The following is a 16259-nucleotide window of genomic DNA, read 5'->3' as shown; positions in this document are numbered from 1 at the left end:
CATATAAAACATAAAAAATGTAATATTAAAAACTTCCGAAATTTATTTGATGCTTTTCTTTATAAATGAAAAGTTTATTAATATTATTAAAAATTCCAATTTTAGTTGATATAAAATAAACTTTTGTTCCTAGCTCTAAATTAAACAATAGTATTTCATGACCAACAAATAAATGTCTAATGATATTTTTAACCCTTAAACTTTTAAAAAAAAATATTTTAGCCTTTAAAAAAATTGCCTCTTCCAAGATGCATGATGCATGTGAACAATGGGAGTGGAACCACAGAATGTAGTTTTCTTCCAGTGACTGTAAAATCTAATTGATGGGCAAATCCCAATCCGGCAGCCAAGCATGCCATGCAATATTGCTTTTTCGAGGATTCAGGTTTAAATAATTATGTCTATAGATACATGTACGTTACCAATATACTACAAAAAATTTCTCCCATTTTGTGGCAACCCTAAGTTTAGTAGTAGTTTAGTTTCGGTACCTTGACAATACTAGCAAGTCTATTCAAATCCAAAACTTCATTCAAGTAGCTGCACTTTTCATGTGCTCGGCTTGGAACCGCCTTAATTGCTGCAAAGATCGATAATAGAGATCAAGGTCAATACCATTGACGTTCCTACCGGTACGCGCTTGCAGTACCGCCTGTGATAAATCATATAACCAGAACATATTAGTGTTCGATAGGGAGACGGGCAAAAAGGCATTTTAGCCTGATCGTATACGAATTTACCTCACTGTTGGGTTGAATATGGAGTTCACCGCTGAATTGCAGTATCGAGCAGATTCGGAAATCAAGTGCCCTCAAGTGCTGCGTATCTATCTTTAGGGTGGCACCTTGATCAGCAATAACAGCTATGGCTGTCTCAACTGAATACTCTTGCAGCCTAGGGATATTACATCACATCATAAAGATCAACCAACTAACGAATAAAAGTAATATACCGATGGTGCAATCATCCGGCAACTCAAATCAAGAAAATCGGCACATAACCGTTAAGGCATTAAACCATTGTTTAAACTCTGTACCTAAACCAACTGTTTTATGACCTTTCATGCTACTAAAAGATCACAGCATAGAAAGAAATCCGAACAAGAACAATGTTATTTAAGAAATCACAGCCCATAACACCCGACGAAAACATATTGTACCGAATAATAGGCCATATCATACAGCTTGCTACTGGAAAATCTTAATAGATATTCTCTGCACAGGTTCAATTCATGTTTATAGGCAACCTTTTCCTCTTATCTAAGGTGCACAACTAGATGCACCCTTGCATCAATTCTTGAAGCCAAACCCATCATGAACTTTAACTTCACGCACGATTTCGATTCCCATTGCCATACCAAAAAAAAAACCCACCACTTCCACCATCAACTTGCTCATTTGGCATCTCCAACCGACAAATACCGCGTCGTTAGCCGCCACCAATTTCTAGCTACCTTACATATCGTGTTGTGCTGTTTAGCCTCTAATGCCACCATACTTTTCCATCTCTTCCTCCGTTAACCATTACTAATTATTCCGATAATACAGACCGCTGCAACAAGACCTCTTACCCTACTGAATTTCTAAGTTTTCAATGGACCGAGGTCCCGGACCATGCTTGTTCATGAAACAATGTAGCAAGTATAGAATTGTTATTGATCATAAATTGTAAGGTAATCATTCCAAGACAGATACACACTAATTCTCATAGTAGCTTAGCTGTAAATTCAACCCTGTTTTATCTGAACTTCCACCTTCATCAATTGCCTTCTTACCCGAAATTCTTACACTCAATTAAATCCTTCTTAATCTTTTCACCCTTTTCTCCAAATAACTCATCTATGTCTCCCTTTTCATAAATCATTTCTCATTAGGACAAACACTAATTCCTCTATATCCACACAGTATTAGTTTACCAACTAAGAGAAACTTGGAACAGATAATAAAATTAGACAAAGATGCGTTTATAAAAGGGGTTAAAAGTTTAAAGGTCTTACTTTCCGGTTACTCTAAGTGAAGCTCCTTCCTTAAAAAATTCAGAAGATGGCTGAAGCTCAAGTAAAGTAACCAATGCCCCTGATTTAATTGCCGCCATTGAACAACCAAGCACTCTTTGAAACGAATTTGAATCCTATCTCTGCCTGCAATATAAAAATAAACCCAAATAATGATAGAATTATATAATCATTGAGGGAAATCCCACAAAAATGGAGGGTTCTTTTTTCATATTTACCTCTCCAAGGAATGGGATTAAGTAATAAAGAGAACTCAAAAAGGAAAAATAAAAACGAAGTTCAGTAAGGCAAATTATCGAACAGTTTATGTGCAACCCGGTATTTGTTTGCTTTTTCTGGCCCAGAATATAATCTTTGAAGCCCATAAGTTAGTTCGATTCTAATCCAATTTTTAACGGAGGGTCTATCACAGTTATGTTTTTGTCATTCAATTTTTTTTAATTTATATTTAATGTTACGTTTTGTTTTATTTTAGTCATCTATCGTAAAAAAAACTAACAAAATTGTAGATATAAACTTTTTTTGTTTTTCAATTGTGATATGATATTCTCTTATTATGCCTGATTTAATGCTCGTTGAATGTTCGGTGGTCGTGCGACGTTGAGTTTTTGGTTGATTTTCAATATCGATGGTAGTCGACGGGTAAGGGACTAGAATGAGAGTTTAAAAAAAATCATGGATTTGAGTTTTTCTATAATTTTCAAAAATTTGATCTTTTAAAAAATTTATATTCTAATTTTTTTAATAAGAATGTCAAAAAAATATAAACAAAATACGTATCAAATAACGATTTTTTAATCATTACAACATATTCAGCCTGTAACGCAAATTACTTTATAGGAATACAAATTATTTCTTATTAATTATTGAAGAAAAATCTAAATAATATTATTTAAAGAAATTGCATCATTTTCGATCATATACGAGATAAAGACGCAACTAATTGGTAACGTCTTTACTTTGTGTGAACTAACAAAAAATTTACTAAAAGTTTATGCTTTTTATTGACGTGACAAGTCCACATGTTATGTTACGTCAATAAAAAATGTTTTTAAAGTAAATTATAGTTTGAATTAATTACATATATATATATATATATACATAAAAATATATTTAAAAATAAGTTAAAAATAACTTTTTGATGATGTAGTATCACATGTGGGCATGCCACGTCAAAAGGAATCATTGATCGTTAACTAACTAACGATTTTCATCTAATCGGAGGGCATTTTGCTTCAAAATAAAACATTAAGGACTAAAATGCCGGAAAAGAATAAGGAACGAAATGATTATTTCTGCAAATGTCGGGAGTGATATTTTTATTATGCCTATGGAAAATTCTACAACGCTCGACGAGCGACAATGAGCGCTGATAAATTAATTTATAAAAGTTTAAAATTATAAACGACTGAAAGTGTAATTAAAAATTAGTTGAAAATTTAAATGTAAATTATTTAAAATAAAGGGTAAATTGTACAAGTGACCACCTAACTATTGCCTCTTTTTCATTTTGACCACCATTTTTGAAAGTTAATCATTTCACTCAAATATTTAAATGCATTCAATTAAACCACTTGTCGTTAATATTTACCGGAGAACTGATGTGACAGTTAAAATATTTAGTATACTAACATATCTGGTCATTGTTATTTATATATTCTATCAATTTGATCCTAATTTTAATAAATTAAAAAAACTTACCCTAAAAGCTAGTAATAGCAACAAACAAGTTACAAGCCAAATTGACTATGCAAAACGTGACCTTTTCACCCACCATTCAATTCAACCCAATGCCAAAAATCGGTCCCATTGATTTCAATGAACAAAAAACTAACTATATATTTGAATTTCAAAAGTTTCCTGAGGTAGTATTTGGGAATTCAGATTTCGAATTTCGGATTATGAATTTAAAAATAATGCTAGTCCATATTTCTTACACGCGACGGATTTGATCACGTTTAGGTCTACCGTTTGATTCTTCCATGAAAGTTTCACTATGGAGTTGACAATTTCGGCAATGGCTCGAACTCGGGCCTCTTCTTTGGTTTACCATGTAATAAGTTAAAATTAAGACAAGTGACGCATGCCATTACACTTGGCACCAGTGATACATGACACCATTTGATTTGAATGTTAAATTTATTTTAATTTATTAAAATTATGGACAAATTAATATAACATATAAGTAGCAGTGATCAAATGTGTAATTATACAAAATATTTTAACTGCCACATCAACTTGTCCATTAAATATTAACGGAAAGTGACTTAATTGAATGCATTTATATAGTTGAGTGGCCTAATTGACAAAATTTCAAAACTAGTGGTCAAAATGAAAAGGGGCAATAGTTAGGTGGTAACTTGCATAGTTTACCCTTTATTTAAATAATTTATATTTAAAATTTTAACTAATTTATAATTATAAGTTAAGTCCTTTATAATTTAAAACTTTTAAAATTAATTTATCGATGTTTATCGTTAATGATGTTCATCGCCGCTCGTCGAACGTGAAAGAATAATCCTACGCCTAATATAATTAAGTTAACTCATGAATTTATAAATAAGTTAACTCATTATATCAGATTCGATATATTTATAATATTGATCAATAATAAATAATTTTAAAAATAATTATAATACTGTTAAATATACCGGTGGTCCCGGTTTTCCGGTAACCAAATTAATGGTATTGCGGTTTCTTCCGTCCATAGCACAGACTTTGACTCGTTGAGAAAGATCAGAAGGCTGAGATCACGTGATCTGTGATCATGTGGGACCACCTGATTGAAAGAGACAAACTAAAGTAAGACAATTTGGACCCGCTTAGCAAAACCGTGCGCATCTAAAAGTAACTACCTATGTCGAGCGACTATTTTGTAATTTTTAATAGTTAAATAACTCAGTAAAATATTATTCTATAGTCAGGGGACCATCTGTATATTTTACCCTTTATTTTATTAATTGTGTTCATCTTAAGATTTTATTTGTACCAACTCATAAACAAAAAAAAAAATGTTGTTAATATATATGTGCTCACCCTAAATTTTTTTATAGATGTATCATTACGTGTAGGGGACAACACATTTGTAGTATAACATGAGATTATATCTTTAAAAATACACTTTTGGAGCTCTTAGAAACTCCCATATTTTGTTAATGTTTATAGTGTATTTGGCATGATATATGACAGACTCACGTGATCCATTAGAGTTAAATGTACCGTTAGACGATCATATCTATTAGTCATGCTAACTTACGAGTAGCTACCATAATGATACATCTAATACTATCACTAAAGATGATTATAGAAGTCAGCATGTATTGTTGAAGAAAAGCGATATAAACTCTGTCTCTCTCTCTAAATATCTCTCATAGTAGTGTATAACTTATTCTTCGGTTCCTTTGAATTATCAACTATAACTCTTTACCTAAATTAAAAGGATTAAACCGTCAAAAGGTAATTTCTTTCTGTATATTTATCACAATATTGTATATTTTGTTCTTCAATTCATTTGAATTATCAACCATAACTCTCTACCTAAATCAAAGGATTAAGTTGTCAAAAGTCATTACAATTCATATTCTTTTCGTCAACAACAAGGGTAATTTTTTTACAATATCTATAATGATATAAATAAGGCAATTTTAAGGGAAAATTACAAGTTTAATATCTAAATTATCAGTTTTGATCTATTTTAGTAGTTAAATTTTCAATTTTTTTAAATCATACATAAAGCTTTGCTTTTTGTTTCATTTTAGTACCCGTCGTTAAAAATTTTAGTTTTTGTTTCATTTCAAGTAACTCATTCAAAATTTTACGTTAAGTTTTGAAAAGATTGAAAGTTAAGTATTAAAACGTATAAAAACGAATAGTTTATATACTAAATATATTAAGTTTTTAACGACAATGTACTAAAATGAAAACTAAATGTTAAGTCTGGTAAGTTTAGATATTAAAATAGACCAAAACTAATAATTTAGATGCTAAATACGTACTTTACCCTAATTTTAACTTTTTTTTTCTTACATCAAATCATAATTTATATTTAATTATATGAATTAAGGAAAATTTTACAACACTCGATGATTATCGATGAGCACTATTAATAAATAGCAACATTAATTTAATTTATAAAAATTTAAATTCTAAAGTACTCAACATATAATTATAAATTAGTTAAAAAATTAAAAGTAAATTATTTAAAATAAAGGATAATATGTACCATTGACAACATAACTATTGTCCTTTTATATTTTGACCACCATTTTTGAAATTTTGTCAATCAGGCCACTCAACTATTTAAATACATTCAATTAAGTCACTTGTCGTTAATATTTAACGGAGAAACTAATGGGGCAATTAAAATATTTGGTATAATTACACATTTGGTCACTATCACTTATATATTCTATCATTTTGTTCCTAATTTTAATTTATTCAAGTTAAATATTATATAAAATTATTAGATATATTTATAATTTTTTTATAAAAAGTATTTTGAGAATAAAGTACTGATTAAAGTATTTTGAGAATTGATTTTAGGATGGAATTTACAAAAAGAATTGCAGTAAAAAATCAAGTTGAATAACATATAGGGTAAACTAGATATTTAGTCACCTAATTATTCATGTGATTTCGTTTTAGTCACCAAACTATTGTTTTTTTAAAACCATCACTAACGTTACGTTTTTGTTTTATTTTGATCAACAATCGTTAAAAAAGTTAACAGTGATGTTAACATGTAACCATAAGGTAATGCCACATAATCATTGATAAAAGAATGTCAAGTCAATAGTTCTGTTAATTTTTAACAGTAGATGATCAAAATGAAATCAAAACCTAACATTAGTCAAGATTTTGAAAAATAAATAATTAGGTAACCTAACAGAACCAAAGTGATAGTTAAGTGATTAAATACATAATTAATCTTTTTTAGTTGGGAAACTTTCTCGGCCTGTCATGAGAAAAAGCTTTTAAAATTCATATTAATTTGGAGTAAGTACAAGATGATATAGATAACTCTCAACCGTTTAACCGCATCCCAGAAATCCAGAAAATTAAATAATTTATAATGATAACTTTTTATTATATATTTTTTTCTTTATTATTATCATAATTCATTGTTTTGTGACGGTATAATTTCTAATAATTTTATAAAGTATAGAGTATACATATTACATTAAAGTAATTATAAAAGTTGTTTTTGAATCAATATTTATATGTTGAGAGATATAGTGTTTGAATTGATAACGACAAATACAAGGTTGATGGCTAAATAATACTCCATGTATTTATCATTATTATATATGATAGAATAAAATCAATTCTTTTTTATTTTAATTTATTAAAATTATGATCAAATTGATATAATATATAAGTAACATTGACCAAATATGTAATTATACCAAATATTTTAACTACCACATGAGCTTATCCGTTAAATATTAACTACAAGTGACTTAATTGAATGCATTTAAATAATTGAGTGACATGATTGACAAAATTTCAAAAATAGTAGTCAAAATAAAAAGGGTCAATAGTTTGGTGGTCACTAGCATAATTTATCATTTATTTTAAATAATTTACTTTTATTTTAACTAATTTATAATTATACGTTGATTCCTTTAAAATTTAAAATTTTAATTTTTTATAAATTAACTTAATGATGTTTATCGCTCATCGTACTCGTCGAGCGTAAAAGAATCATTAATGAATTAAATATGATAGTGACGTTAAATAAGTTTCCAATTAAGTTGTAATAATTAACATTAATAAAATGATATTTTTAATTTTCATATAATTTTAAATAAAATAATTCAAAATCATTGACTGAATAAATGAATTTACACATGCACTTATACAAGTCAACCGTCAAAAGGATATAGAGAGAGAAAGAGACAGATAAACAAAAACTCGCGTAAAAACGACAGGGACAGGACGAACAAGGAAGTTGATGGGTGGAGGGACCCACTGGACGTGTAATGAATATTCGTCAGATTTGAATTATAGGTTTCGGATCCGCTCTTATTTCCTATAATCCCACACAACGATAAGCGGATAAGCAGTCATTCACTTATCGGGATAAGCGGTCATGCACTTATCGGGATAAGCAGAGTTACTTTTCATTGATATGACAGTAGAAAAAGAAAGACGTCTGTACAACGCATACAAGATAGCTAGACCACGTCGCTCTCTATTTTATATCTCTTCTTTATCTTCTCTTTTTCTTGTTCATAGCATTTGGAACCCTATAAAAACATCGAAATTCGAGCTTTAACATAAACGTTAGAAGAGGAAGTGCTGCGAGTCTCTCGAAATTAATTCAGATTCGAAGTTAGAGCTGAGTCAAATCGACCGGAATCGTTCCTTGACTCGGTTGGTTTCGAGGGAGCGACTTTCCCTTTTGTTTCCGAGAAGTGAAAATGTCGTCGTTGAGCAGAGAATTGGTGTTTCTCATACTTCAGTTCCTGGAGGAAGAGAAATTTAAAGAGTCGGTTCATAGGTAAGCCTTTTCTTTTTGAAGATTTTGTGTAATTTAATTAATTTCTCTGTATACGTGTACGTACCGTGTATTCGTATCTTTTACTTTGTATTCTCGTTGTTTTGGTATGTATAAGTAGAAGGAAATGAAGGAAAATTTTGTGAATCTAAAGTTACCTTGGGGGTTATTATGGTGAAATTTGTTTTGGTAATTTTAGTAGCTAATGTAATTTGAATTTTAGCGGTGCTGAATGGTGATAATTAGAGGATTTTGGATGTTGAGGGAAGTTTTTGATTATTGTTTTACTTGCAATTAATGGAAAAAAATGCAATGGAGTCTTAATTAATAAATTACTATGTTATTAATTCGAAGAAACGAATCAATTGAATGTATTTGTTGTTTTATAGTTTTAAGTTGTTTAAACTTTTAATTATTAGAAAGGGAAAAAAATTGGAAAGGATAAGAAATGATAACTACTATTAGTTGTAAGTAGTAACTTCTTTTTGGCGGGCTATGTGTTTTCCTGTTCCTTAGTAAGTTACTTTTGGCTTTAGGAAGTAGGGTGATTTCTTTTGCAAATTGCACGATAGCATGTATATGATTGTGAATTTATGTTTGAAACTATGCGGTCTTCTGTAGGCTTGAGAAAGAGTCAGGGTTTTTCTTCAACATGAAGTACTTCGAAGAGAAAGTTCAGGCTGGAGAATGGGAAGAAGTCGAGAAGTATTTATCCGGCTTTACTAAAGTTGATGATAATCGGTATTCCATGAAGATATTCTTTGAGATAAGGAAGCAGAAGTATCTGGAAGCACTTGATCGGTATTGTTTATGCTTCAGTTGTTTCATTAATTGAAAATTTTAAATTGTTGGTTAATGATTAATTTAACTATTACTTTTTTCTGTTGAGATACACTGAATTTTACTATTATGTCGCAGGCAAGAAAAGGTAAAGGCTCTTGAAATATTGGTGACTGATTTAAGGGTGTTCTCTACATTTAACGACGAATTGTACAAAGAAATCACTCAACTTTTGACACTTAGCAATTTCAGGTAATGTCATAGTGCAAATAAACTAAGTTGTGTAGTTTCTGTTTGCCAAGGTATAATATTGATGAATGATTTCTATATATTAAGCTGTTTTTAGGTTTCGAGATTTGATTGGATAACAAGGATATTTGACTATAAGTAAACTTTTTTCTTCCTAGTAACTACAATCTTGACCCTTTTCTAGAGAAAATTTCCATTTTAATGTAAACCAAACCCTGATGAATGCGTGAAATCTTCCTAGTCGTACTTTCATGTTCTGAGTCCAGGGAAATTCAGCAGCTTTCCATTTTAGTGTAAACTAAACCCTGATGAATGCCTGAATATTCGTAGTCGTGTAATTGTATTTTTCTGTTTGAATACAGGGAAAATGAGCAGCTTTCCAAATATGGGGATACAAAAACTGCTCGTGCTATAATGTTGGTAGAACTAAAGAAACTCATAGAAGCAAATCCACTTTTCCGTGATAAGCTTGCTTTCCCTACTTTGAGGTCCTCAAGACTAAGGACTTTGATCAACCAAAGGTGAAGTTGATATGATACTTGCTATTTCTGAGTTGGGATGCAAATATAATTTGTTTACCATTAAATATTCATGTATATATTTTGATTTGCAAGTATGGGTCCATACAGCTTGAACTGGCAGCATCAGCTATGCAAGAATCCAAGGTCAAACCCAGACATCAAGACTTTATTCACGGATCACACATGTACACCTCCAAATGGTCCTCTTGCACCTACACATGTCAATCTTCCGGTTGCTGCAGTTGCAAAACCGGCTGTGTATACATCACTTGCAGCTGACAATGTATGTAGTCATTTTGTTATTTCTGTGAATGGTGTACTTACTTTTCTACTTCTATAATAATGCATATAACATTGGCTAACACACGGCTTGTCCGGCTTCTGGTGAACAGCCCTTCCCTCCACCTGCTGCAGCTGCTGCTGCTGCTGCTAACGCTGGTGCTTTAGCAGGCTGGATGGCCAATGCTTCTGCCTCACCATCTGTCCAAGCTGCTGTTGTCACTGCATCATCTATACCTGTTCCACAAAATCAAGGTCAGAACTTCAGTCTGACTGTTGGAATCAACTTTACTAAAGACTGGAATATTAATCTATCATTCACAAGTTGGTCAAAAATCAGTTTAATGCTTTTTTCTGAAATTGAGGTGTGTGGTTCTTGGCTTTCGTCTGATATCAGTTTAGAATGACATTTTCATCATTTCTAATCCTTGGATGTGTTGCTTTTGAGGAAACAATTCTCTTTTAGCTTGAATTCTTATTTACTTTTTACTGTTGATATTCTGGATGCTCTCAGGAATTTATGTTTTTTTTTAAATAAAAAAACTCTGCCTTTAAATACCATACAAGATTGCCTAAATGACCACTTTGTGTCTTCACGTAAATCTCTTATTAGGTATGCAATTTATTCTCATTTCTGTTTGAGCAGTTTCTGTTGTAAAGCATCCAAGAACACCTCCAGCTGTGCCCAGCATGGTTGATTATCAGAATCCTGACCTACAGCTAATGAAAAGATTGCGATCCACTCCTTCAGTTGAGGAGGTGATTTCTCCCTCATTTTTGAACCTTTTTTACTTGTTATGTAACTTTACAAGCTGAATAATCTTAGATTCCACTGGTTTTGTTTAATAAATATGTTTCTGTTTTTTCACTTTTAGGTCACATATCCTGCACCACGGCAGGAAGCTTCGTCATTGGATGATACCAAGAACAGTGGCTTTTACCATGCATCAAGGGTCCATGGTCACAAGCATGGATTTTCATCCTTCACACCACACATTGTTACTCGGTATGCTAGTATATTTTTATGTTTCTCATCAAGGTAGATTTATTTCCTTTTATGATTCAATGTAATTGGAGCAGTTGGTTCTTCTAATGGTGAAATTACACTCTGGGAACTTGGAACGAGGGAGAGGTTGGTTTCAAAGCCATTCAAGATATGGGAAATGTCAACATGTTCAGTGCAATTTCAGGTTTGTGTGTCATTATTTACTGAGGTTTCCGTCTATGTGATACCTTTTCCAATGTCTATCAAACTACTTGTGTCATATGACCCATGTCTATTTTATCAATTTCTGTGTTTCAACATTGCAATTGATTTTGTTAGAGGAGTTACTGCAGGCTTTAATGGTCAATGATACACCAATATCTGTCAGCCGTGTCACATGGAGTCCTGATGGAAGTTTTGTAGGTGTGTACCTTTAGATAGATTACTATCATTTTAGTTTGCATATGTTTGTGCTTATTGCCTTTCTTGCTGCAGGGGTTGCGTTTTCCAAACACCTACTTCATTTGTATACTTATCCTGGGTCAAATGATCTTGTCCAGCGCTTGGAGGTTAAGTCATTTTTCCTTTTTCTCCAGCTAAAAGGATTCATAACTAGCGTCTGACCTTTTCTTATTAACAGATTGATGCCCATGTTGGTGGTGTAAATGACTTGGCCTTTGCTCATCCAAACAAACAGCTGTCCATTGTTACATGTGGAGATGACAAGCTTATAAAGGTAGGAGGTATTAAGTTTTTTTTAGAAGTGTTGATTAAACTGGATGTGTCTTGTTATCCTGATGAAAGAAATGGAGCAGGTATGGGATTCGATGACTGGACAAAAGCTGTTTAATTTTGAAGGTCATGATGCAGCAGTTTATTCCATCTGCCCACATCATAAAGAGAACATTCAGGTACAATAAAATATGTCATAGTTGTTGATTACATATACTTTTTAGTCATGAGAATAGGAAACACGTGACAGAGCCTTGATTGTAAAACTGATGCACCAGTTGCCTCTGTGCTGTCTTGATTGAGGACCTGAGGTTATAATCAGTCTGTGCTGCCTGAAGTCACCGTCACAATTAACTTGTTCAAACCATGAAATTACATTTAGTAATCTGTTCTTTCCTCCTGTAATTTATGATTCCACATTCAGTTAATATCCTCCACGGGGCTGCCTGATTTATCAAAACCATTTCCATTCTCCTAGTTAGAACTTTCCCCTCATATGATCTTCCCCTCGGTGCTATACTGGTCCACATGGACATATATAGTTTTTGTTGGTTCAGTTAAAATGCTTTTTTTTTTGGCTGAGAATTGAATGTTTACTTGCTGTATGGATGCCAATTTATACTCTCACTTGGTCATCATCTATGTTATTGCAGTTTATATTTTCAACTGCTGTGAATGGGAAAATTAAGGCCTGGCTGTATGATAATATGGGTTCCAGAGTTGACTATGATGCCCCTGGTCACTGGTGTACTACAATGCTTTACAGTGCTGATGGAAGTAGGTATGATCATGAATCTAAAGATATAATTTCTTCCCGTTAAGAATTTTGAGTTTATTGCGAAAATGAAAAATGCTCTTAACAACTTTAATTAAGCTTTTGGCGTCAAATTATATATATAATTCATTTCATTCTAGTTTTGATCTTTTGCTGATTTCTGATTTAATTTCAGATTGTTCTCTTGCGGAACTAGTAAAGATGGAGAATCTTTTCTGGTTGAGTGGAATGAAAGTGAAGGAGCAATAAAGAGGACTTATGTGGGGTTCAGAAAGAAATCAGCAGGCGTGGTTTCATTTGACACAACACAAAATCATTTTCTAGCTGCAGGAGAAGATAGCCAAATAAAGTTTTGGGACATGGATAATATTAATCTTCTCACTTTCACCGATGCTGAGGGTGGCCTCCCTGTAAGTTAAATGTTCAGATCTCATAGCTGTTTTGTGAAACATGTTACATATATGCTACTAGGTTGAGTGAACATATCATATTAATTGCTTCAGAGTCTTCCCCGTGTGAAATTCAACAAGGAAGGAAATCTCCTGGCTGTGACAACAGCTGACAATGGATTCAAAATACTTGCGAATGCTGTGGGTATCAGATCTTTAAGAGCAACTGAAACGTCAACTTTCGATCCATTGAAAACACCCATTCTTTCTGCTGGAATTAAGGTAATGATTGTTTAGGTTTGCTTAATGTTTCCTTAAGAATATTGATGTCTCAAATACTGGCACGTTCTTATGTTTTCTCTGTTGGTTAGGCTTCTGTCTCTTCTGCAGTTGGCAATGGCAGTCCTGTTAGTTGTAATGCGGAAAGCTCTCCTGTCAGGCCATCTCCTATACTTGTATGTTAACTGGATATACCTCGAGTTATCTTTTAAACTTTTTTTTCCCTGAATTCAATAGTTAATCATGTGGTTCATCCATTGGAAAGGAACTTTTTGTTCTTGGTTACCGCAACAAGCACATTAGGAGATTAGATTTAAGGTCCAACTTCCCTTTTTAGCTTATGGGCGCTTCCTTTCATTTCTCTTTTCATTCAATAAGGAACATTTTGTATTTCCACTGGGCTGTTTATAATACAAATAGACCTAGTTTTTTTAAGTGTTTTTCATGCTTTTGATGTTCTTCCAATTGCCTTTATTGTTTTTTCATGCTTTATTGGATTTGTGCTTCCCCCAAGAAAGGAGTTGATCCTTTGGGAAGAAGCGTTGAAAAGCCAAGAGTTACGGATGATGCAATAGAAAAGGCAAAAGCCTGGCAATTAGCTGAAATCGTGGATTCTGCTCAATGTCGGTTAGTTACCTTACCTGAAAGCACGGAAGCCTCCAGCAAGGTCTGTTGAACTTCTTCTGATCTCAGTTTCGTGTCATTGTTTTTCTACCGTGGCACTGAACGGTTGCATCTCTTTAAAGGTTGTTCGGCTTCTGTATACAAATGCTGCTATTGGTATTTTGGCACTTGGGTCAAACGGTGTTCAGAAGCTATGGAAGTGGTCCCGCAGTGAACAGAATCCATCTGGGAAGGTACAATACTCTCTCTCAAATAAGAATATTTTACTCTCGATGTTTTCTTTCTAAATTCCTTCCTTTCTTTGACGAGAAATCTAAAGTCTTTTAAACTTTAAAGGCCACAACCAATGTAGCTCCACAGCTTTGGCTACCGAACAGTGGTCTTCTTATGGCTAATGATATCACTGGTGTGAACCTGGAAGAAGCAATACCATGCATAGCACTCTCGAAGAATGATTCATATGTGATGTCCGCCACTGGCGGAAAAGTTTCTTTGTTTAACATGCTGACTTTCAAGGTATGCCTTCATTTGCTCATGTATTGAATGTATTCTATATCTCGTGTGCTAATAATAAACACATGATTTGCAGGTAATGATGACATGTATGTCTTCTCCTCCAGCTTCAACCTTCATGGCATTCCATCCCAAGGATAATAATATCTTAGCAATTGGAATGGAGGATTCAACTATCCATATTTACAATGTTCGAGTAGATGAGGTGAGACTTCGCAGCGGTTTTTGACTAGTTCTTATTTATTCTTCTTCCCCTTGTATTTAATTATCCTGCTCTCTCAAAAAGTTATGATGCAATCTGTTTTTAATTATTTTAGGTGAAAACAAAATTGAAAGGTCACCAAAAACGGATAACTGGTTTGGCGTTCTCAGCTAACCTCGGTATCTTGGTTTCATCAGGTGCTGATGCTCATGTAAGTAGTATCCTGGCTTGTCATATTAATTTTGATTATATCTTCTCTTTGGGTTTTGAAAGGTATAAAATTTCTGGTACTCATAAAAATTAGAAAATATTCAGTTTATTTTCAGTTAGTTTTTCGAGTTAATTTCCTTGGTATTTTTCAGGTTCCAGCATCTCTGATATATATTACAATTCATTAACTGTTTTCAGGTTTAGTTTTTCAGAGTTATATTATTACTTCTAACGTCTTGCTTTCCTCTGCAGCTGTGTGTGTGGAGGATCGATACATGGGAGAAAAGGAAATCGGTTGCAATCCAAATCCCAGCTGGAAAGGCACCTACAGGTGACACAAGGGTTCAATTTCACTCCGATCAAATTCGCATGCTGGTATTCCATGAGACACAATTAGCAATATATGATGCCTCCAAGATGGAGCGCATTCGACAGGTAGGAAACTCGAGAAGTGGCATGGAGTTTGATGATTTGCTATTGCTTTTACACAGAGGGAACACTTTCTTATGCCATTTCATTTGCTGCAGTGGATTCCACAAGATGTACTACCTGCGCCCATATCTTGTGCAACATATTCCTGTAACAGCCAATCTGTTTATGCTACCTTTTGTGACGGCAATATCGGGGTGTTCGATGCTGATAGCCTGAAACTTAGATGCCGTATCGCCTCATCAGTTTACTTGTCACCGGAAATCTTAAAGGGGTAAGTAATCCGTGGTATTATTCCATGTAAGGCATATATCAGCTGGACTATCTATAACCGTTCTGTTGATCTGCCCCTTTCTTCAGAAACCAAGCTGTATACCCACTTGTTGTGGCTGCACACCCTATGGAGCCAAACCAATTCGCAATCGGTTTGAGCGACGGAACCGTGAAAGTGATGGAACCATCCGAATCTGAAGGGAAATGGGGAGCGAGTCCGCCATCGGATAACGGTGTGTCGAATGGTAGGACAACATCATCATCTACCACAAGCAATCACACACCTGATCAGTTACAAAGATGAGGTACCTTTTTTCTTATAGTATTGAAAAGTGTCTTTTTCTTTGAGAAGTGAAAAGTATCTGTATTGTATCAAATGTGGATTAATTAGGCTCTTCGACTTCTTCATCATTCAATCCCCATCGTCAATCGTCCGATGGGCTTGAAACTGTATTATATTGGTTGACTCGTCATTCTCTCGTGATCCATCATTCGAATTGATCATT

General features: G+C 33.3%; 1 protein-coding gene and 1 pseudogene across 1 annotated transcript; one reads left to right on the top strand and one right to left on the bottom strand.

Moving 5' to 3' along the window:
• Positions 1-484: 484 nt before the first annotated feature.
• LOC120154789 (CST complex subunit TEN1-like) lies at positions 485-3787 on the bottom strand. The gene is made up of 4 exons (XM_039166440.1): positions 3777-3787; positions 1997-2134; positions 741-894; positions 485-652 (listed from the first exon to the last, which is right to left on the bottom strand). The coding sequence occupies exons 2-4, from the start codon at positions 2092-2094 to the stop codon at positions 533-535; spliced, it is 372 nt and encodes a 123-aa protein (XP_039022371.1). The 5' UTR covers positions 2095-2134; positions 3777-3787; the 3' UTR covers positions 485-532.
• Positions 3788-8304: 4517 nt separating this feature from the next.
• Positions 8305-16087, top strand: LOC120154929 (annotated as a pseudogene).
• The last annotated feature ends 172 nt before the right edge of the window (positions 16088-16259 follow it).

This window comes from Hibiscus syriacus, unplaced genomic scaffold, assembly GCF_006381635.1.
Source record: "Hibiscus syriacus cultivar Baekdansim isolate YM2019G1 unplaced genomic scaffold, ASM638163v2 tig00111151_pilon, whole genome shotgun sequence".
NCBI lineage: Eukaryota > Viridiplantae > Streptophyta > Magnoliopsida > Malvales > Malvaceae > Hibiscus > Hibiscus syriacus.
This window is presented reverse-complemented; position numbering and strand designations above follow the sequence as displayed.